This window comes from Lemur catta, chromosome 4, assembly GCF_020740605.2.
Source record: "Lemur catta isolate mLemCat1 chromosome 4, mLemCat1.pri, whole genome shotgun sequence".
In the NCBI taxonomy this organism is placed as follows: Eukaryota; Metazoa; Chordata; class Mammalia; order Primates; family Lemuridae; genus Lemur; species Lemur catta.
This window is the reverse complement of record NC_059131.1, coordinates 72459618-72481691: the sequence shown is the minus strand read 5'-3', so window position 1 is coordinate 72481691 and position 22074 is coordinate 72459618. Positions and strand designations below refer to the sequence as shown.

The 22074-nt window shown below is 44.9% G+C and overlaps 1 protein-coding gene across 10 annotated transcripts in view; it reads right to left on the bottom strand.

Annotated features, from left to right (window-relative positions):
• INPP4A (inositol polyphosphate-4-phosphatase type I A) overlaps positions 1-22074 on the bottom strand; it is a 144494-nt gene that overhangs the window by 39594 nt on the left and 82826 nt on the right. For 7 of the 10 annotated variants that reach the window (XM_045550179.1, XM_045550181.1, XM_045550180.1 and 4 more), the window contains 10 exons: positions 15995-16113; positions 13264-13380; positions 12904-12983; positions 10979-11090; positions 9958-10048; positions 9345-9492; positions 6240-6370; positions 4274-4378; positions 3679-3787; positions 1387-1404 (listed from right to left, as the gene is read on the bottom strand). In XM_045550179.1, coding sequence (XP_045406135.1) covers positions 1387-1404; positions 3679-3787; positions 4274-4378; positions 6240-6370; positions 9345-9492; positions 9958-10048; positions 10979-11090; positions 12904-12983; positions 13264-13380; positions 15995-16113 — 1030 coding nt within the window. The remainder of the gene's footprint in view (positions 1-1386; positions 1405-3678; positions 3788-4273; positions 4379-6239; positions 6371-9344; positions 9493-9957; positions 10049-10978; positions 11091-12903; positions 12984-13263; positions 13381-15994; positions 16114-22074) is intronic. The other 3 variants (XM_045550182.1, XM_045550186.1, XM_045550188.1) reach the window with 1 other exon arrangement.

The window sequence follows — 22074 nt, the reverse complement described above, 5'->3', positions numbered from 1 at the left end:
TGGGTTCCGCATAGGGGAGGAGGATTAGGAGGCTGGGCACTCTCTGACTGGGAGTCAGCCCTCACAGGTCCAGGCGCAAACACACCCCCCTGCTCATCACTCCTCTCCTCCCTTCCATCCCCCACCTCTCTCAGGGATGTCTTGTATATGGGAGAAGGGGGCAGAGGGTGGGAGTAACCAGGCCCTGGTTGGGTTGTGGAAGGTCCTTAGAGAGAACCTGAGGAAGTTTTGTTTCTCAGGAACTTTCCAGACAAAGTTCAACCAAAACCACCCGGGTTGAGACTTACCAAGGGGCAGGCCTTGGGGACAGCTGGGCCTTTGGCTTTCCCTGTCCCACTGCCCATTACTCCAGCCCCCAGGCCCTACCTCTAAGTATTTGTTTTGCTATGGGAAAGAGGGGGCCTTCAAAGAGGCCCCAGTAGAGAAAAGGAGGAGAGGGGCACCTGAGGGGGCCACTTCCACAGACGTGGCTGTGGGTTTCCCCCTCCCAGAGGCAGGAGCAGCAGTGACCCTCCCCAGCCACCCTCCTCCCTCCCTTATACCTAAAATACCCAGAGAAGGAAGGGCCCCCCCAGGGGAGAGTTGGAGAGGCCTCGGCCTGGGTGTCTTGGGGGTATCCACAGGACTTCCTGCTGTCAGATGCTCACAGCAGAGCCCTGACACCTCTGGCAGGGCCAGCTACAGCCCCGGAACCTCACTGGTCACTGGCAGCAGCATTTCTCAAAGGGCTGCAGGTGCCTCCAAATGAAGTGCCAACGCAGAACCCCTGTTTTGGGCCTGGGGCAGCAGTAGGGACCCCCAGGCAACAGAAACGGTGGTTTCTAACTGCCATCTAATTCTCTAGTGGAAAAAGTCACCCAGTTGGATTAGTTCTTGGTTTGCACCCCACCCCCGCCCAGGGATAAAACTGACCCTGGTTTAAAAAACTGTTTCAAAAATTTGCCTAAATTATTAAGTATGAAAATGTAGGCTGGCTTCATTCATTCAAGAGGCAACGGTAAAGTGAAAACTGAAAAGCCTCAAGACTCTTGTAAAACACAGAAAGGGATTCCCAACCATAGCGATGGGCTGATTTGAGATCCCACTACCTGGGGGCTTCCTGGGCCAGGTCTTCCTCTTCCTGGGAGACACTGGGTCCTTTCTCAGAGTGAGCAAAGCAACAAACTGCTGCCCGGTTTTAAAGATAAAAGAGCAGACTGGAGATAGGCTATTCATTATTAAAGAACATTGCAGTTGGAAGGGAGAACTCTGTCTCAGAGGTGTACGACTGCAGCCTTGGTGGGCCCGCGGGTGCCACCTGCGCGGGTGGGGCTGGGAACAGCACAGGCTTTCTCTGCGTGAGAGCAAGACCCAAACAGACACTCGCTCCACAGACAGAAAACTCACCAACACTCCTCAAAACTGCTAAAGAAAAGAACCAAAATGAAATATTAGCAGTTTGTTAGCAAATACCAAATGCAAAACAAAAAATTAAAAAGCTGTTATTTTTTGTCAAAATACTTAAAATTATTTGTGGAGGCCCCAACACGGGGAGGATCAAACTCAAGAGTCCAATTACTTGTTCATTAGAGCAGCCTCACTGCCTGTGCTCAAGCCCTAGGCAGACATCTCACCAGGGGGCAAGTGACCTCTGCATTTAAAGGAAAGTTCAAATGGTGAAAACCATACCTGTAAGTGGTTTGATGACATTAGCAGAAAATTAAATAAAAATTTATATTATATACTTGAAAGACACTAAAGAGGTATTTGGGGAAATATGCTCTGAAATTAACATGCAGAGTTACCAGGTATCAACATCCCAACCTTCCTGGGACAAAGCCAGCCAAGCAGCTGCTCTCTTGATTGGCCACACAGAATTAAAGGGCTTTCTCCATCATAGCACTGCACCACCTCACACCGCACGCTCACACTCTCCACACGGCAACAACATGCAACAGAGCTACAGGCACGCGCTCTGTGACTGGCTGTGCAGAGCTGCAGTAGGCACAGGAAGCTTCGTCGTCTTCATAGTTCCCTAAGGAACACTGGTGTCAGTGAATCCTAAGGCAGGTCTGGTTAGAGAGTTTGTCTACACTGGGAAGCACCTTTGGTGGGGAAGAATCAAGGTCAAGGAGGCTGTCTGGGGGCGTCCCAGGGAATGCTGGAATTCTGCTTCTTAACCACAGCCCTGACTGGTTTCTCCTCCTTCCGTCTCCAGGACTTGCTGGGCTCCGGGCTGCCCTAGGGTGGCCTGTACACACATCTGAATAGTGACTTTTCAGGGCGAACTCTTCTCTGTTCCCTGTTCAGCCATCCGGCCCTCTCCATGGTCTGTGATCCTCCTAGCTGTATCCCTGACCCCCTCAGCCACTAATCAGCCATTAACCTGACCTCTCACTCCACCCTGATCCAATCCATGGTCAGTTTTCTCAAGTAGTTTCCCGACTCCCAGCCACAGTGGCACCGACTCAAGCTCCACCGTGACTGCTGGAGCTCTCCACTGATCATCCGCAGGATGATCTTGGCACTCCCTGGGCCTTTGCTCACCTTCTCTTAAGCCATTCCATTCTCAATTGGTAAGTCCCACCCTTTCCACCCACGTTCTGCAGAGGCTGTCCATCCGCCAACACCTCCGCCTGTCCCTTCCCACCTCAAAAATCTTTCTGCAACTCCGCCTTCTTCTCTCATCCCTTGTGTGTGAACTCCCTGGTCCTGCCTCTTTCCATCCTCTCAGAATTCTGCTCCACCAATGTCCTCTTCTCATTCACCCCACCTCACCCACTTTCATCTTTCCTATCAGACTAGACACATGCTCAAGTCATAATTACTCTCCACAAACCTGAGACCTCTACTTCATGGCCTGTCCCAGAACCTTACAGAATCATCTATACTCATCACCTCCACTTTATTTAAGTCTTGACAGGTGACATCCTGGAAGACCACCAATGCTTCCTGCACATCTAAAACAGCTTGGGGTTATGGCTCTCTCCCTGCTGCTCCCGGGGCTGGGCTAGCGCCCTACTCCATGCTCCCCAGTACCCTCTGTGTGTGTGTTTCAGGCACAGATCTGTCGGCCCTGCATCCCTGGTCACCAACGCAGGACCCAGCACAGAGCAGGCTGGCGGCAAGGCCAGCTCTCCACCTTACCTCTCTCCCCAGCACTGTGCATCTGGCCACACCTCACCGCATGCGTTGGTTCTGCCATATCTTTCTGCCTTGCCCTTGTCTGAAACACCCTTCCCCACTCTGCCTGTCTGGCAGTTTCCTTCTCAGGATGGTACCTCCGTGTACCCCCCTAGATCTTTTAAAAACTAGGAATGTTGATGACTGCTTTCCTTTAGGAAAGAAACCGTGCTTCAGGCTTTATGCTTGTGGAGTTCAAATGACTGACCAGGGGACTCTAAAGGACAATGAGCCAGCAGTGGTGCCTGGAGTACCACTTCAAGGTGAACCACAATTTGCTGTTCATTTTGCAGAAATGGGACCATTAATCCAGTGCCCTCATCACCCACAAAGCTCAGTCACACACAAGCACACACACACACAGCAACACAAGGTCCATAGGCAGCTCCTCCAGCCACGCAAAAGCAGATCAGATGGCTGGATGTTTTTGCAGTCATATTCTGATTTTTTAAAAAAAAAAAAAACTAGGAAGCAACAGACAGCTGTACAAGGACCACAAACTCTCTGGCTACTTACTGTTTCTTGGTCTCTTCAAATTTGTGCAGCTTTTTGCGGAGACCTCCTGACTTAAAACCTTGGCAGTGTGCTGCTGGCGCTCCGATGGTGACGACGTCATAGTTCTGATCTGAATGACAGAAAGCTCTCCTCCGTTACTCTGGGCTCAGGCCTGTGGACAAGCCAGCTACAGGGATATGCACACAAGTCTTGGATCCTGCCCCTCCAGCCCATCTCCAAGAAGGTTTTGGTTCCCTTAATCCCACAGCTTGGGCTACGCAAGGGCCTGCTGGAGCCCAGCACCATCATCTCAGCAAAGACGGGTTCTGTGTCTCCAGGTGGTGCCACACGGGGCTGCAGGAAAACACCCAACGGTACTGGTTTGTACCCCTCCTTGGGATGTCACAGAAACACAAAGGGAAGCTGGAGAGCAGGGAGACAAGGGGGAGGGGTCTGGGCTCTTTAACAGAGACCTTTCAAAGGTCCTTGTGACAAGTCTCTCCTCCAAGCCACCCAGAACATACAGGGAAGCTGGGGCAGGCGTAGGGCACTCCCAAATTCCCAGGGAGAAAAGAATTGAAATGTGATTCAACAAAAGGAGCAGAAAAATAGGTACCTGATCCTCCATCGTCTTGAACTCTCATCCTTTGTATGTGCAAGTTTGTGGGAACAAATTCTAACTTTTTATCTGCTTTCAAACTGCTTGCTTTAAATGAGGGACCTAAGAAGCAGAATATGAGAAAACAAAGACCATCAACATGTGTCCTGCATTCCTGAGTAGAAAGCAGAAGAATGGTATTCAGAGGACACTGCTGCATGTAAGTAGGTATATGTTGGCAGTAGCCTAGAAAATTCTGAGTTGTCCAAGAGCACATTTCATTTGCAGATGGAGGGTGGGTGCAACATTGATGGGAGGGCAGCCTGCTGGCTGGGAGACTGGTTCTGGGTGCTTAGGTGGCGAACAGAGCTGGGGACAGCCAGCTTCAGAAGGCTGTGGTAATGATGCTGTGCCTTCCGTGACTCAGCTCTCAGCTGAGATCTGACACAAAGATGTGATTTTGTGCAGCACGATGTCAGCACTACTATAAAAAGCAAAGGGGTCCATGCCAGAGACTGCCTGTTCCAAACCTAGGGGTGGCCATTATCCAAGATCAAAGAAACTGGTTTGGCTAGAGCAACATCTCTCAGTTCCGAAAAGCGATGGACAGCTCTGCTGATAAACCCAGGTCCATCAAGATGAACAAATGCAATACAGCACGGACTCTAGCCCTCTGGAACACAAATTTAAACATGTTCCCCTGTTTACATTTGTTTGGTTAAGGAGGTTGGACAATGTTTTGTAACAAGTACCCACAATCTTATTTCTATAATCAGGATCCATAACTAATTAAGTGGAGAAACACATGTCTACAAAACAAAGGGATTACAAATTGAACTGACAATCAGAAGAGTACAAGAAATAAACATTCTGTCTTGTGGAAAAAAATAAACTTATCAGGCCAGCATATGAACCAAAGGCAAGCAGTGTGAGTTGTGCATCTTGCCACAGGAGATGCTCTCTAGAGCCTAATACGTAGGGTGTGGTCCACAGAGCAGCAGGAGCACCCACGAGCCTGCTGGAAATGCAGAATTCCAGACCTATGTTTCAACAAAATCCTTAAGGGATTTAGATGCACACTGACATTTGAGATGCTCTGCCCTAGAAAACTCAAGGTTGTGTGGGCTTCTACTTTCCTGGGTAACAGACTTCTGGCACGGAGAGGTCCCTCAGCTCCTTCAGGCAAACACTGCCACTTCTCTTAATGATGTGCTCTTCAGACTCAAACCAACCCTAGGCAACACCACTTTGTCAGTCCTACATTTGGCTTCTCATCCAAGTTCATATGTTCTATATCAAAACCACATTAAGGGGTTATGATCTTCCTTAAACCCTGAAATTCCATTATGTAGAGAGAAGAATCTGAAGACAGGGAATAATTCAAAATGCTAAAGCAATACATAAAGTAATGAAAAACCAAAAAAAAAATCATTCCATTTGGAATAAAAGAGGAACGAGTTAAGAATAGTCTTCCAAATCTAAGACTGTTTGGTAAATCAAACAGCACCTTTCAAGAAGAAAATGCAAGGTGTCTGCACTTCACTTGCTGTTTTGAGTCTTAAAATGGAGAGTTCCATCCTGACAATTTACATGTTCAATAAAAGTACCACTATTTAAACCGGGAAATCTAGAAAGTGTCCTATATCCTTTTGGTCATTTCACTTCACTGATATTAGCCCAAGATGAAGAAATAACACAAACCAATAATAGCCTGGTGATTTTGTCTCCCCTAAATTTCATTCTACAGTGGCTGTTTTGCCAGAGGACATCACAGGAGGACTTTTCACTGAAATTCACAGATTTGTCTTTTTAATTAAGATCTGAAAAACCCATATTTGAAAGAATTCACACCTACATGAGAAGCTATTTTTAAAAATCCATTAAGGTGCCTGTCAGTGGGAGTTTGTGAGCAACTGTGGGTTCCAGATCTCTGGCCAGGGAAGCGGAGCACAGGTGTGCTTTGACTGGACGGGACCGCACCCACCTTTGTACTGATGGAGGTCAGTCAGGTTCTCTTGGTACGTAAGGATGATGGTCTGGTACTGGGTGACGATTTGGCGCCGGAGGCTCTCCCAACAAGGGGACAGCTCCCCCAACTCCTCCAGCTCACACACTCTGTAAGCAAGGCACACAGGCGTCAGGCCGTGGGGCTACCTCACTTCCCTGGGGAGTCCCAAGAGCCCTACCCAGGAAACCAAAATGTACGTGGACACATCACTGATGCCCAGGGCGGGCCAGGACAACGGTTATACTGCCAGTCTAAAGGGCGACTGGGTGGGGGGTGAGGACAGACAGCTACATGACAGGCAGACCACTGACCATGTGGGGGAGTGTATGGAGAAGCTTTTTACAGAAACTCAGTTGAATGTTAAGGGAAATGAAGTACAGGTGGGAGGAGAGAAGCTGTCAGTGAGTGGCTCCACCATGGCGCCCTGGTGACCCTGCAAGTACCTGCTCAGGTACAGGCCGGAACCATAGCCTGCCCAGGTTCTAGTGAGGTGTGGACTTCTGCCTGCCCCCAAGAGAACAGCACTGCAGAATATAAAACTTCTCGGCTGCAGCCTAGAGCTGGCTCCTCAGCTCATGCCGTAGTCATTGGCTTCTTTTGTCTCAGCCTTGTCCTTTGTGGGTATGGGACAAAGACCGCAAGAGCTGGTGTCTTTGGCTATTCTTCCTTCCACTGCCTATGTAAGTAAGAAGCTGCCTGAATCTAAAAGAGGCCTGCTGTCATTTCTGGTCGAATCAGACAGGGCTCGCCTTGGCCATGTCCTATATGTATGTGCTTGACAGAGGTGGGGCAGGGGGTGGGAGGAAGAAGAGAAGAACAAAGAGGAATTGCAATCTTCAGAGAAATAAAAGCTGTACAAGAACTGAAATATAAACTCCTTAGCTTAGCAATGAATAATAGCTCCATAATCATAATAACAAAAACACAAAACAGATTTAAAAAGAAAAAAGGATAACCATACTAGGAAAATGGGGACTGGCAAAGTATGAAAGGCCTAAAATCCCCATCACAGGAAATCAGTAGCTAATACTTGAAACTGATTAATAAAGAAAATATGTATATATTTAGAAATATAGCAGTAAACACTACATCCACTAAAAAGTGATTGTTTCTGGGAAGTAGATCAGAAAGTAGAGGGCCCCAAGACTTACGTTTTTAGTTAAAAAACTTTCAACACTATTTGGCTTTTTATACTATGCACATGCTTTCCTTTGAGGGGAAAAAAAAAAAAAAACGAATTTCATAAAACTTCTTGAGAACCTACTAAATTGCCTGAAGTTAAAAAAAAAAGTTGTTCCATTTTATTATTATTAAAATAGCAAAATTAATGTAAAAGAACACCCAGCACAGGCAGGGCTGTGGAGAAGCTGAGGCCCTGTCTACTGCTAGCCGCTGGCCTGCTCCTGAGCACCGGAGCTCGGGCTGCCTCACGGCTGCTGGCCGCTCTCTCTGGAATGTCTTTGCCCTGTGTTTCATGAAGCTCTTCTTATGCCTCAGTGTCAGCTTAATGTCACCATTTCACACAGGCCTGCCTGCTCGGATCACCCTGCCCCTTCTTACGGCTCGCTTTTGATTTTCCAGCACAGGCTGACACATCTGGAGCTCCTGTGTGGCTCCCAGCTCTGTGTCCAACCACCTCCTACAGTCTGTCGAGCTCACCAAGAAGCCTCCCACACTGAGCACAGTGCCTGACACGTGGTTGCAGCTAAAAACAACAAAACCCTGAACTAAAGCACTTGTTAAATGGATGTACTCTTTAAAGTTGTAATATACCACATCATGGGAAATTGTGCCATAATTAAAAATTAAAACATGACAAGTGAAGATACATGGAAAAGGCGACTGTCACTACGTAAATATATACAAATAAGGCAAAGCTGGAATGAAAATTTTTAAATACCTTTATGTGCGTATGTAGAGATAAAGCAATTAGCAAGATACTAAGAATTGGTAAATTTAGGTAAAAGGAATTTGGGTACTCATTGCATTATTCTTGCAATTTTTAACTTTTAATTTTTTTCGAGATAAAAAATTAAAACAAGACAACTGTATTAAACCCATAGGATTCTATTTGTCTTGTTTTCTTTCATGCCTCTGTTGCGTTTATAATTAACATCTACCTTTTTAGGACAAGGAGTAGAAATGACAGTCTGAGACTGCTATGATTTGAATGTGTCCCCCAAGGTTCATGTGTTGGAAACTTAATCCCCAATGTAACAGTGTTGTGAGATAGAACCTTTCAGAGGTGATTAGGTCATGAGGGCTTTGCCCTCATCGATAGAATAATGCCATTATCTCAGGAGTGGGTTGGTTATTGCAGGAGTAGTTTTATTATAAAAGTGAGTTCAGCCCCTTCCCACAAGTTCTCTCGCCATGCTATGCCTTCTGCCATGGGATGACAAAGCACAAAGGCATCTGGCAGATGCCAGCACCATGCTCTTGGACTTATCATCCTCCAGAACCATGAGCCAAATTAATTTCTGTTCATTATAAATTACTTGGTTTCTGGTATTCTGTTATAGCAGCATAAAATGGACGAAGACAGAGAGAGACAGGAGACATAATCTGCAGGGCCTGAACCACCTGTCAGGCATCTCCCTGCCTTCGGACTGATAAAATATGTCCTGGGGTGAGAGATGCAGGGGGGTTGAGATCCTTGCTCTATGGGACCAGAGTGCCCTATGGGTCATACTTGGTCTTCTGGAGTCCTCATCTTTGTGGTCTTAACCTAGGCATCCACTGATCTGAACAGCTATGCCCAAAGAATGACTGCCATTTCTAACTTTCTGAAGGATGAACAAGAGTGGAAAGAAAAGGGGAAGGGAAGGGAAGAGGTGCTGAGTGCTGGGCAGACATCTGGGGCTTCAAGCATACTGTCTTATGAACTCCTCGTATAGGAATCTGTGATACAGATGAGCAACCTGAGGCTCTGGCAAGCCAAGGCCACAAAGCTGGCAAGGGGCGGAGGCTGGCTTTGCAGTTCAGCCCATCTAATGCTGGTGCTTTGCCCACCACATCTCAGAAAGGAAAGGGCACATGGCATGGGTGTGATGGGTGGTCAGCCCCTCCATGTGGCCTCACCTGGCTGCATCTTCTTCCAGCAGGAGCTTCACGAACTGCCGGGGCACGTGCAGGGACAGCACGCTCTCTGCCATCTGCTCCAGGATCCGCAGGTGGTTGCCATCAGTGGTTGGAAACCGGTACATGCGGCAGATGGCACCACCAAACACTGAGGTGGGGTGGCAGGGGAGACAGGCTGTGTGAGAGCTGGCTGCAACCTGCCTTGTGGGTCCTCCTCCCCTGGCCCTCAATGATGCTGACACCTTCAAGTCCTCTCACCATTCATCTCAAGGGAATTAAAACACTTAAACCAAAACCCACCAAGTGACTGAGCCTGAACATTCCTCCATTGCAACATGCAATCTTCTCATCCCAGAACATGTAACTAACTCTAAAGTGCAAGTAGCTGTGGGCAGGGAGGTTATCAGTCACTAAACCCAACATAAAACAAGAAAGAGTGAAACAAAGGAGGCACCTGGCTTCCTCAGAGTATTATTAACTCTTCCTATGCTGCAAAAAGAACAGCTCGCTGACAAGCAGAGAGGTGAGAATAAGGGTGCACGGTTGTGACAATCATGGGCCTGAGTGGACACTCACAAGAGTGGCAAGAGTACCGATGGAGGAAGCTGTTTACCTGATTTCAGTAAAGTGTCTTTTCGCAAAGAAGCATATTTGGATCGGATTCCCAACGCCTCGGTCAAGCTCTCATCGACGGGTAGAACCATCTAATAATGTGTATGAAAAAGCACAAGAAAACTGTGAGACTCAGCTGGCTTCAGAGCACTCAGCAGAAATGGTGGCCTAAGTACATAATAAAAGAACTCTTAAATGAATATCCACCATTAACTCTATAACAAACATGCTGCCCAAGCCACAAATTCATCCACCTCCCAGTGTACTGAACATACTCCATGCATATATAATTATCTAGACACGCATATCTCCTCGGTCATTTCACCTTGCGTTTTGGTGTCCTAATGTATAAAATGAAAGGAAGGGAATAGAGGATGCCAAGGAATATTTCCAGAGCTAACATTATGGGCTTATTTTGGGTAAAATGAGATATCTCTGTATTTTACAACAATGACTACCTCTGTGTGTTGGGGCTCTTAAATTAGAATTCTCCTCTGAGAGCATGAGAGTGTCTGTGTGAGAATGTGCATGAGAGGAGGTGTAGGAGGGTGTGTGTTGGATAAGGGGAGAGGATAGGGGAGAGGGAAAGGGTGCTGAGAAGGTGGGGTGCATGCAAGGCGTCTGCAGGGCACATGGGTCTGGCAGAGGAGGACATTAACAAACTAACAGATGACCCAGGTCTCAAACACCTTTTTGCTCATGCGCCACACCACTCAGTCTCCCCTCCCAGCTGCAGTTCCTCCGGCAGGGCTCTTGCCTACTTGCTCCCACACTTAGAGGTGGCCAGTGTGGTATCCAGAGCAGACGCAGGCTCCAGGGCAGCAGAGCCTGGCAGGCCGGGAGCCTTTGCTCCCTACTGCGAGATGGGCCTGGGGAGAACTGGAGCATCCTGCTGGGTGGGTTGGCGGGGAGGGGGTTGGATTAAGCAGCAGGCCCTGCCCTTCACTGAGCACAGAGGCTAAGTCCACATGGACAGGTCCTCTTGCTCTTTCTAAGGGCGAGGAGGAAGGTGGCATACTGACCCTCCCATTGACAGTGTCCAGAGACCGGGTCACGGGGGGCCGCTGGTCTGACTTCTCCTCCATCTGCCAGCCGATAACAGTGATGTTACCCACACGGTCACTCTCTGCAGACCTGCAAGAAGCAACATGCTTTGATGAGCAGTGTGGCGACTGTGCTTCTTTTCTGCTTAAATGCACAGCTCAGCCACACTGGGTCATCGGGGGTCCTGGGAGCAGCAGGGCCTAGCCAACAGGTCAGTCAGTCAGCATTCGCTACATGCACAGTCTCCCTGTAGGGGACACAGATAAGGAAACCCATGGGACACAGAGAAGGGCTGCGTCTGAGAGGGGACAAAGCACCACAGAAAAGTGTGGACATGCCAGGTGAAGTTGGGGAGGGCTTCCCTGAAGAGGAGCCAGTGCTGCTCCTGAGCTGCCACCAGCCCGAGCTCACCCCTGCCCAGAGGGTGATGGGGACACATCTCAGAGTCAGGACTGGAGAGCACCTTTTCCTGGCACTGGACCCCTTTCTGTTCCTTTCCACTCTACTCTCATACCTTGCTTAGCCCTAAGACCAAGGCCAGGGCCAAGGCCAAGGCCTGCATGTCAAGCTGCCTGGGCCCTTATGATTCATCCAGGGGGAGTCTCAGGCTTTTTATTTATTTATGTTTGACTTAGCCATGTTCTAAATTTTTATATGGTCACACCAACTGACCATTTCCATTGTGACTCTCTCATTGTCCTCATGCCTAGAAAAGTCCTTCCCCATACTATCTGTTCAATAGTCATCTTTAACTCTTTTTATAAAGAATGAGATCCCTTTCTCACACTTAACTCTGACCTAACTAGAATTAATTCTGGCATATGATGTACCTAAATATTTTTCTCCAATATCCCCTTCACTCACACAATCCCTCTTATTTTTACCTAAGATTCTTCCTTTTTCCTGAATCAAGTTCTTCATACATCCTAAGGGCTGCCACAGGGCTCTCATCCTATCCACTGATTGGACAGCCAATGCCTGCAACACTATTTACAATAGTTTCAGAATGTTTTGCTATTGAAGGGTCTTAATCTTCTTTGTCAAATCTTCTTTGGAGACAAGGTCTCACTCTGTCACCCAGGCTGGAGTATACCTGTGCAATCATAGTCCACTGCAGCCTCGAACTCCTGGGCTCAGGCAATCCTCTTGCCTCAGCCTCCCGAGCAGCTGGGACTACAGGCATGCGCCACCAAGCCTGGCTAAGTTTTAAATTTTTTTGGTAGAAACAAGGCTTCGATATATTGCCCAGGCTGGTCTCAAACTCCTGGGCTCAAGTGATCCTCCCTCCTCGGCCTCCCAAAGTGCTGGCATTACAGGCGTTGAGTCACCATGCCAGGCTGCCTTTGCTATTTTGGACTCTTTTCCACTTTTTACATTATTTTGAAAAACAGAACACCATGTCAGGGGCTTTGCTAGAAATTTCCCCTAAAATGAATTTGGAAGGGTTGACATCTTGGCATCTTTTTTGTGTGAGGGTTCCCTTTCATTCATTCATTCTGTCAACAAATATTTATTGAGCACTAGGCACTGTTCTAGGTCCTTGGGATACAGCAATGAAGAAAAGCAGACAAAAATCCCTGCTGTCTGGGAGATTACATTCTATTGGGAGGGAACAGGTAACAGACAAACACATTTAGTACTATTATATATCTAGGCTTTCCTTTAGGTCTGACCATAGCTGTGCTCCTATCTCCTACAAATGCCACAAATTTCCAGTTCCTGACAGGCCTCCGATAGGCTGAGTAATTCCTTTGCTTCAGTAGACAACCACATCCCCAGGTAAACTGGCCTCTGGTGGGGTGCAGGGTGCGCTCTCAGCACAGGAAACAGGGCCTCTCCCCATCTGTCCCTGGACCCCATAATTCTAGATCCTTTCAAAAGAATAAAATTAAATACCACCAACCTTAGTGTTAAATGTAACCTATGATGCCTGTCCTGGAGCAGATCTTTGACAATGAATGTTCCAGAGCCCAGTAAATACATCTGAGGAAGAGAAGGGAAGAGACACACTGCATTAGTGTGCTGGCTTTGCCTCGGATTCAATTACCATGGCCCCAGGGAGTCCGGCTGGCTAGTTTCCACAACACATCTTACCCTCATGTGAGCAGCCAATAGAGATGCTCAGAAATTCCCAAAGACAAATATGTTTAGACATGAGTTAATTTGTGAGCCAGTAGTGAAGTCAATCTGTGTTCGCTTCTCAAACGATTACATAATTTTTTAAAAAAGGAAAAAAAATCCCACAAACCACACGTTACTTAACTGTTCCCTGAGATCTATCTTTGACATCATATACAGATAGTTTGATTTGTGTCATCTGATTGATAAGAGAGTCTTGAAAGAAGGCAATACTGCTTAGAAATATAGGATTGTTGGTTCCCTAGAATAGAAAAGGAAATCATTAGAATACGGAATTGGATTTGTTAAAGTACTTGCTTTTGAAATACAACAACATTTTCAGAATCAGAAACTAACATTCTTACAGACTTACAAATGCTAATGGCAGCTTAAATGAAGGCACACAACCAAAAAACTGCTTTCTCAAAGAGGAAAAAGTAGTCTGACATAGACCATTACAGATCCAGATACAACAAACAGGCCCACTGCACAAGCTGTGCCTAAGGGCTTATTTCTAAGGGTCTCACACTCAGTAGGAGGAATTTTCTAAAATTGAAATGAGGTGAATGTCCATATGCATTCTTAGTTTATAACTTAAGGTGTGTTACATATTTGGACCTACTACTTTGGGTTGTCCCTTTAAGACAAACAGGCAGATGAAAGAGGAAATGAATGGCTTAAGTGGTTTATTATGTATTTCTAGAAGCCTATGTTTGGAATAATTAAAGCCTGGCTTTTTTAAAGCTATCTTTTTTTTAGAGCCAGCTGCTAGTTTCTAGGTGGCTATTTCCTGGCAGCTTAGCCCTGCCCCCAAAGTCCCGTAATACAATATTCTCTTTCTCAGCCAGTGGTTAACTACCTCAGCCAAACTGTTCATGGTTTCTGTTGTACCTGCTGTGATGTCCGTGCCTCTGGCCACTTACTCTCCCTGCAGCTCCAGGTAGAATCTGTCAGAGCTGCTGGACCGCCCCTTCTGGGTGGCCTGCAGAAGCCTCAACCCATCTCAAACTCTTCCTCAAACCACTCCTTTTTTTTTTTTTTTTTTGAGACAGAGTCTCACTCTGTTGCCCGGGCTAGAGTGAGTGCCGTGGCGTCAGCCTAGCTCACAGCAACCTCAAACTCCTGGGCTTAAGCGATCCTCCTGCCTCAGCCTCTCGAGTAGCTGGGACTACAGGCATGCGCCACCATGTCCGGCTAATTTTTTCTATATATATTTTTAGTTGGCCAGATAATTTCTTTCTATTTTTTTTAGTAGAGATGGGGTCTCGCTCTTGCTCAGGCTGGTCTCAAACTCCTGACCTCGAGCGATCCACCCGCCTCGGCCTCCCAGAGTGCTAGGATTACAGGCGTGAGCCACCGCGCCTGGCCCTCAAACCGCCCTTGGTTACGGCCATCTCTGACTCTCTTTCCAAGCAGGCTAAAAGCCTGGGCATCTGCTTTGGTGTGTTCTTTTCTGTCATTCTCTACACCCAGTGACCGTGAACTCCTCCTGCAAGTTCTACTTCTAGAGCCTCTCTCATGTGCACTTTTCTTTCCTCCCTCCCACTGCCAAAGTCAGGTCTCGCATCATTTCCCCAAACAACTGTCCGAGTTAGGACATCAGGTCAGGTGACTCCCCTGCGCAAAAGCCTGCAAGGGCAGGCTACCCGCTGCGGCGTTACAAACTCCCTGGCCTGGCCTTCAAAGCATCCTGTCCTTGCTCTTCTACTTGCGCCTTTCACACACACTGAACAGGATACAGTTAGGCCCCAAACCTGCAAGCTGCTTTCTTATCATCATACCTTTGCAGAACTACCACAGAACTTTGGCAAGCCCTTCAATATGTAGTTCCCAGACTGGCCACACGGGCACCACCTGGGAGCTTGTGAGAAATGCAGTCTTGGCCACACCCCAGACATACTGAAGCAGCACTTCATGAAGCCCCACCCTAGGAAGGCTGCTCTGACCTTCAGGGCTGGATGGGACCCTTGCCTCCTCTCTGTGCTCTGACGCTTCCCACACTCTGCTGTGTACGGAACCAGCCACGTTCATTTCTGCCTCCTCAGCCATAGGCTGATCAACTCCTCAGGGCAGGAACTGTGCCCCAATGGTCTCTGCATCATCCACAGCGCCCACCACTGTGCCAGATGTGTAGGCAGTGCTCAACAAACGCTTAGAAAACAGAACTGTTGTCCTGAACTTGGACAAGTTTCTAAGAGACTGAAAGAGTGGGCTAGTTTCTAAACTGCACAACTGGGGAAGAAGGCAAAATGCACTTTAAGTTTGTTTGGTAATTCTTCACATAACAAATAAAACCCTGCAGAATCTCATGCTAGCAACTCCTACACTTACTGTCATAACTTACGTAATATACTCAATTATCTAAGAGGATTTTTATAAAATTCCCTTGGTGAATGTGTATCACTTAATTTAATATAAAGAGTTGAACACATACCATAAAACTAAAAGGGCTTTAAAAACAAAAGCCAACAAAAAGGAGGTATGTCTGGGCGAGAGGGTTGGTTAATACTTAACACTCTTCCAAGCTTTGATTAATGAGCTCAACTCTCCAGAAGTAGCAGCCAATTGGAGATGACAAGGAAGACTTAGGTCTTACTTCTTAAAAGGCAATCAACCTTATAGGATCATTGTTCAAAAATAACCAGCCAATAGTTATTAAGAGTTATAAAGGAGATGGCAAATATAAATGCCACCCAGATGAGTGTGATGGAAAATATCGATGTATTGAAAACCCAGCGGGAAACAGCAACAACTCACATAAATATAACTGCAGCGACAGGTGCTCAGGTAACTGAACAGACCTCTCACCAGGGCTAGAAATACCACTTGAGCCTGTCTTGGGGCTTCCTCTGAGGAGAGGGACCAGCCACACCCACCTCAATGATCTCCGTCTGCGCGTGCTTCGTCCAGAATGCCTGAGGAGGGGTGGTTACACTCACTGCCACAAAACTATTTGGTTTTCGATCTAGCGATGGAGTATGCAGCTCACTGCAAGCTATAGAACCAAGAAGGGAAATAAATGAATCCTTTAAAACCAGGTTCCCGTTAGCTCTCTGTTCCAAATACACCCAAAGAAAGCACAAAGAGTAAATGACATTCTAAGGGATGAGATCATCACATTGTCAGTTGTCACAGGGAGGTGATTTTTAAAATTGAAACAAATCTCTTCTCACTCCCCCCCTCCCCTCTACCACACTTGCTGACAGCAACGCCATAACTGCAGTGGAAGGCTGCGTTAAAGGGGACTTTCTGTGTCCATGGGGTGGAACACAAAACCAATAATCTCATTTGGGGTCTGACCCCTCAAATTTGACCTCAATGACGAACTGAACTCTAACCAATTGAGCTAAGGAGCCACAGGGTCTATGAAATCTAAGACAAGCTGCACATGCCTGCATACTATGACTGCTTTGGCTAACTCTAAACTTACAGTGCCCCATGTATCTTGGTGTGCAGATAGATGTATGCTAGAAGAGAATTAAAATTTTATAGTAAAATAAACAAAGCCTTTTTTAAATTTATTTTTTACTTTTAGAGACCAAGTGTCACTCTGCCACCCAGGCTGGAGTGCACCAATGTAATCATAGCTCACTGTGGCCTCCAACTTCTGGGCTCAAGCAATCCTCCTGCCTCAGCCTTCTGGGTAGCTGGGACTACAGGCATGTACCACCATGCCCGGCTAATTTTTTTTTGTAGAGACATGGTCTCGCTATGTTGCCCAGGCTGGTCTTGAATTCCTGGGCTCAAATGATCCTCCTGCCTCAGTCTCCCGAAGTGAGGGGATTATAGGAATGAGCCACTGCAACCAGCCTAATGCTTATTTAAAAAAGTAAGTCATTAGTCATTTATTCTCCTGACTCATATTAAATGCAAGATTATTAAAATTGTTACTTTTCAGAACTAAAGTACCTTGTAGAACCATTTCAGTTAGAAAAATGTATTGGACTAAGCATTTTGAAATAGATTACAAGACTCAGATAATTCTATCACAGAAGTGATCCACAGGAAAAAATGGTCATATGTCATTGAATGTAACATCCTCCCTGTTGTGAAATGTTCTGTGAAAGAAAAAAAAAAGCCCATTGCTATTGAACTAGGATTTCCTCATTAAAGAGAGATTAAAATGTGAAAACAAAGGACACCTTGGAATTGATGAAATATATGATAAATCAAAGTTCAATACTAATAAAAACAATTAGCTTTTGAGGTGGGATTAATTTAGAAAAAGAAGGTTCAGTTTTTCCCTTTTAAATTAAGAATAAAGAAGATTAAAATTTATTAACTCTATTTAGGTCTATCAAGATGAAAAAAGTTATGAAGATGGATGGTGGTGACGGTAGTACAAGAATGTGAATAAACAGTCATGAGCCACATAATGATGTTTTGGTCAATGATGGACCACACATTTGATGATGGTCCCATAAGATTATAACAGCTGAAAAATTCCTATTGCCAAGTGACAGCATAGCAGTCCATTACCTTTTCCTTGTTCAGATACACAGATACTTAACCATTGTGTAACAGCTGCTACAGTATTCAGTACAGTAACATGCTGTACAGGTTAGAAGCCTAGGATTAATAGGCTATACCATACAGCCTAGATGTGTAGCAGGCTGGACCATCTAGGTTTATGTAAGTATACTCTGTGATTTTTGCACAAGGAAATCACCTAACGATGCATTTCTCAGATGTATCCCTGGGGTCAAGCAACATGTGACTGTACTTAATGCCACAGAATAAATTTTATACCAGGTATATTTATCTTAATTTAAAAATAAACAGAAAAAAACAAAAAATTATTAACTCTAATTAAAAAATACTTTCTTGTATCCACAACAGGTGAGACAAAGGCAGAGGAAAAGCTAGAAGCTGAAGAGGGATGGGATGGAAGACACTAATAGAGATGAAAGAAATGAGAAAAAAATGACAGATTAAAAGACAATTAGGAAAATACAAAGAAAGGGAATTAGAAGACACAAATTTGTTAGAGTAGGCTCTGAGAGTAATGCCTTGATGTGATTTGAAGAGAGTTTAGCAGAGAAGATTTCTTCGTCACCTTAATTTGGAGTAAGTTATGGGCCATCCCTGTCCTTCAGAAGTAGCTGTGATGGTCTATCCATTGCACACATGTCAAATTCTCTCTTTTTTTTTTTTTGGCTCTAATTACACTTTGATGTTAATATTGTCACATCTGCTATCTCTTTGTTTGCACGCACATTTGTGTATGTATTTTATGTAGGCACTATTCATGTAGCTATACCCAGATATTTACCCCAAATCCTTCCTCATGTTTTTCGATTTTCAATCTTTTCTACATCAGTGAACATCCCATCTGGAATCGTCTGCCTTCTACTGAGGAACATCTCTCAGCATTGTTTATGTTACATGTCTGGTGTTGACATATTCTTTCAGCTACTATGGTTTGAAAATGTTATTATTCCACCTTAATTCTTGAAGGATATTTTCTCTAGGTAGTTATTTTCTCTAAGTCCTTTACATATACTGTCTCTGGGTTTCTGTTTTTTTCTGTTATGAAGTTAGCAGTCAGTCTAATTATTGTTACTTTGAGTGCTGTGTGTGTTTTCTGGTAGCTTTTATGGTTTTCCCACTGAATCTGGCTTACAGTGGTTTTATTATGATGTATTTAGGTATATTTTATTTTTACTTATTTGGTGACTTGCTGTATTTTATTAGTATTAGTTTGAGAGAAGTGTTTAATTATAAATACTGCTTCTAACCCTTCTCAGTGTTCCTTCTTGGACACAAAATGAATGTATATTAGACTTTCTCACCATGTTCTTTATGCTTTTTACACTCTCTTCTAATATTTTTTTCGCATTATTTTATCTCTCTGCCTTGATTTTGGAAATTTTCTTCTTGACCTATGTCTAAAATCACTAATTTTCTCTTCAACTGTGTCTAATCTGCTTCGTAGACACATCCATTGATTCTTAAAGCTCAGTTACTTTATTTTTTTAATTCTAGAATGTCCATTTGGTTCTTTTGATGGTTTCTAGTTCTCTGATGAAATGTCCAATAATGTCTTCATTCTCCTTTAACATAGTGTTATGGACTGAATGTTTGTGTCCCTCCCCAAATTTGTATGTTGAAGTCCTAACTCCTAATGTGATGGTATTAGGAGATTGGGTCTTCGGGAAGTGATATGGTCACGAGGGTAGTGTCCTCATGAATGGGATTAGTGACTTTAAAAGAAGAGACATGAGAACTTGCTCCCTCAGCTCTGCTCTTTGCTATGCAAAGATACAACACGACAACTATCTGCAAACCAGGAAGCTGGCCCTCACCAGACAAACAGATCTGCTGGTGTCTTAATGTGGACTTCCCAGCCTCCAGAACTGTAAAAAATAAATTTCTGTTGTTTAAGCTACCCAGTCTATGATATTCTGTTATAGTAGCCCAAACTGATTAAGACACATAGTCAATAAAGTTATTTTAGTGTGTATATTAACACTAACATCTGGAGCCCTTGTGGGTCTGTTTCTATTGTTTGTTTCTGTTCCCAGTTCTTGCCTCATATTTCTGAGAATTCATAATTTTATACTGACTATTACATTTTAAACATTGTTCTCATACTTTCCTTTAGTTCTGTAGACACTGTTTCCTTTAGTTCGTTGAACATAATTAAAATAGCTGATTTAAAATCTTTTGTCTACCAAGTCAAACATCTGTGCTTCCTTGGGGACAGTTCCTAGTGACTGTTTGGCCCCTCCTACCCCCACCGACCCCGTATGGGCTATACTTTCTTGGCTTTTTTGCAATGCCTCATAATCTTTTGTTGAAAACTAGACATTTCAAATAATATAAGGTGGAAACTCTGGAAATCAGATTCTCCCCCTTCTAGGAGATTTGCTGTTGCTGCTTTTTTGTGCTGCTGTTTGTTCAGACTTTCCTGATCTAATTCTGTAAAGTAATATTCTTTGTCATATGTGGCCACTGCAGTGACTGCTTCATTATTTTACTGGTCAGATAATGATGAGATAGAGATTTCCTTAAACACCAGGAATCACAGACCTTTGTTGCAGCTTTTGCTGAGAGTCCCTGTGTGTGTACTGAGGTCCATGGTCAATGTGCAAGCAAGCAGTTTCATCTCTGTCTTAGCCTTCACTTCCTGCTTACACAGAACCTAAGGGTCAATCTGAGGTGACTGCGTAGGGCTTTCTCAAATCCTTCCTGAGCATGCACACAGCCCTGTACACATGCATAGCCTGCACATGCACCAGCTTCGCGATTCCCGGGAATATGTCAGAGCTTTTCAAAGATCCCAGTGAGATCTCACTCCCCAGCTTTCCCTTTTAAGGTTTTTTTTTTTTTTTGTCAGCTTTTGTTTTCCCCAACTGTCATTACTGCTTCAGGCAGTATGATGTTAAACAATTGACAAACACTATCAGGGAAAAAGCTGTTCCAACTGGTTCAATTCTGAGTTAGGCCAAATAAAGACAAGCACTGTAAGTGGGGTTTTCCAGGGAACTGCCAGACAGGTCAAATAATGACACTTGTCTTAGAAAGGGGCTCTAATCCTTCCAGTGACTTGTAGGCTGAAGGTATTCACCATGATTTCAGAGCTGTTGGTTTTCAAGTCTATCATGGAACCGGGGAGAGGAAGAAGAAAGTAAGGCAAGTTAAAGCACCATAAAACTTTTTTCTTGCATAAATGCTACCCAGAGTGAAAGCCTTTAATTTCCAGAGACCTGAAACAATTGAAAGGTAAATCATAATGGAAGAAGAGACAGCAGAGATTCAAAGCATGAAAGGCACTCAACCTACCATTGGCAGCTTTGAAGATGGGGAAAGGTGGCCAGAAGCCCACAAGAGGGATGTGGGCACCTCTGTGAGTGGGGGATGAGCCTTAACTATAGCTAGCAAAGAAATGGGGTCCTGAATCCTAAAACCACAAGGAACTGAATTCTGCCAACAACCTGAATGAGCAAAGAAAGAGAATCTCCCCTAGACCTCTCAGAAGGAAATGCAGCCCTCATGTCCCTTAATGTGGTGCTATGAGACTCTAAGCAAAGACCCAGCAAAGTACATTGGAATTTTGACCTAACAGAATTGTAAGATAATAGATTTGTATTGTTTTAAGTTAGTAAATTTGTGGTAATTCGTTATGGCACCAATAGCAAACTGAAACTAAGAGTTAGTGCTTTTTGTGTTCTGTCCAAGAAGTCTTTGCTCATACTAAGGTTATGAATTCTCCTATGTTTTCTTCTAGACGCTTTAAGGTTTTATTACTTTTTTAAGTTCTCGTCTGTTTCTTCTACTATGTCTGCCTCAGTAGGAACCCCTTATTTGACTGGTCCACGTGCTCTCACTCCTTTAAGGTACAAAGTGTCCTTAAATGACCTGTGGTCTCTCTCTGCCTGCTCTCCCATCAGGTGTGGGTTCTCAATACCCACACAAGGTCAGAATATTTGGGTCTTTCAGGCACTAGTGATAGCAGATGGACTGACGTATAACAGGTGGCCAAAGGCTAGGAAAATTGATACTACTTTAAGGGCTGATGGGCCCATGGCCACCTTCAAAATACGCCTACCTATAAGTGACATTCTCTCCTGGCTTCACCGCCCACCCAGCCTATCTAAATTTCAACCAATGTTTAATTCCTGGCTCAAGTTCCATAGCTTCCATGAAGTTTTCTCTGAGCAGCCCACAGCCATGTCCCTTCTGTTTATCACTTACATCACTCACTTGGTGTATTTCCATAGAAACCATAAACCTCTAATATGTATGCCTCATCTCTCCAACCTGATCATCTGCAATCCCAGCTAAATGCTGTTGAGACAAACTGGCAAAACATATTTCAAGTGCATACATTTGACTCGGCAATTTTATATCCAAGAGATTAGCCTAAGGAAATAATCAGCAAAATGTATGAAAGATCTATGTACAAGTATATTCACTGATGTGGTGTTTATAATGGCAAACTGGAAAGAACCTA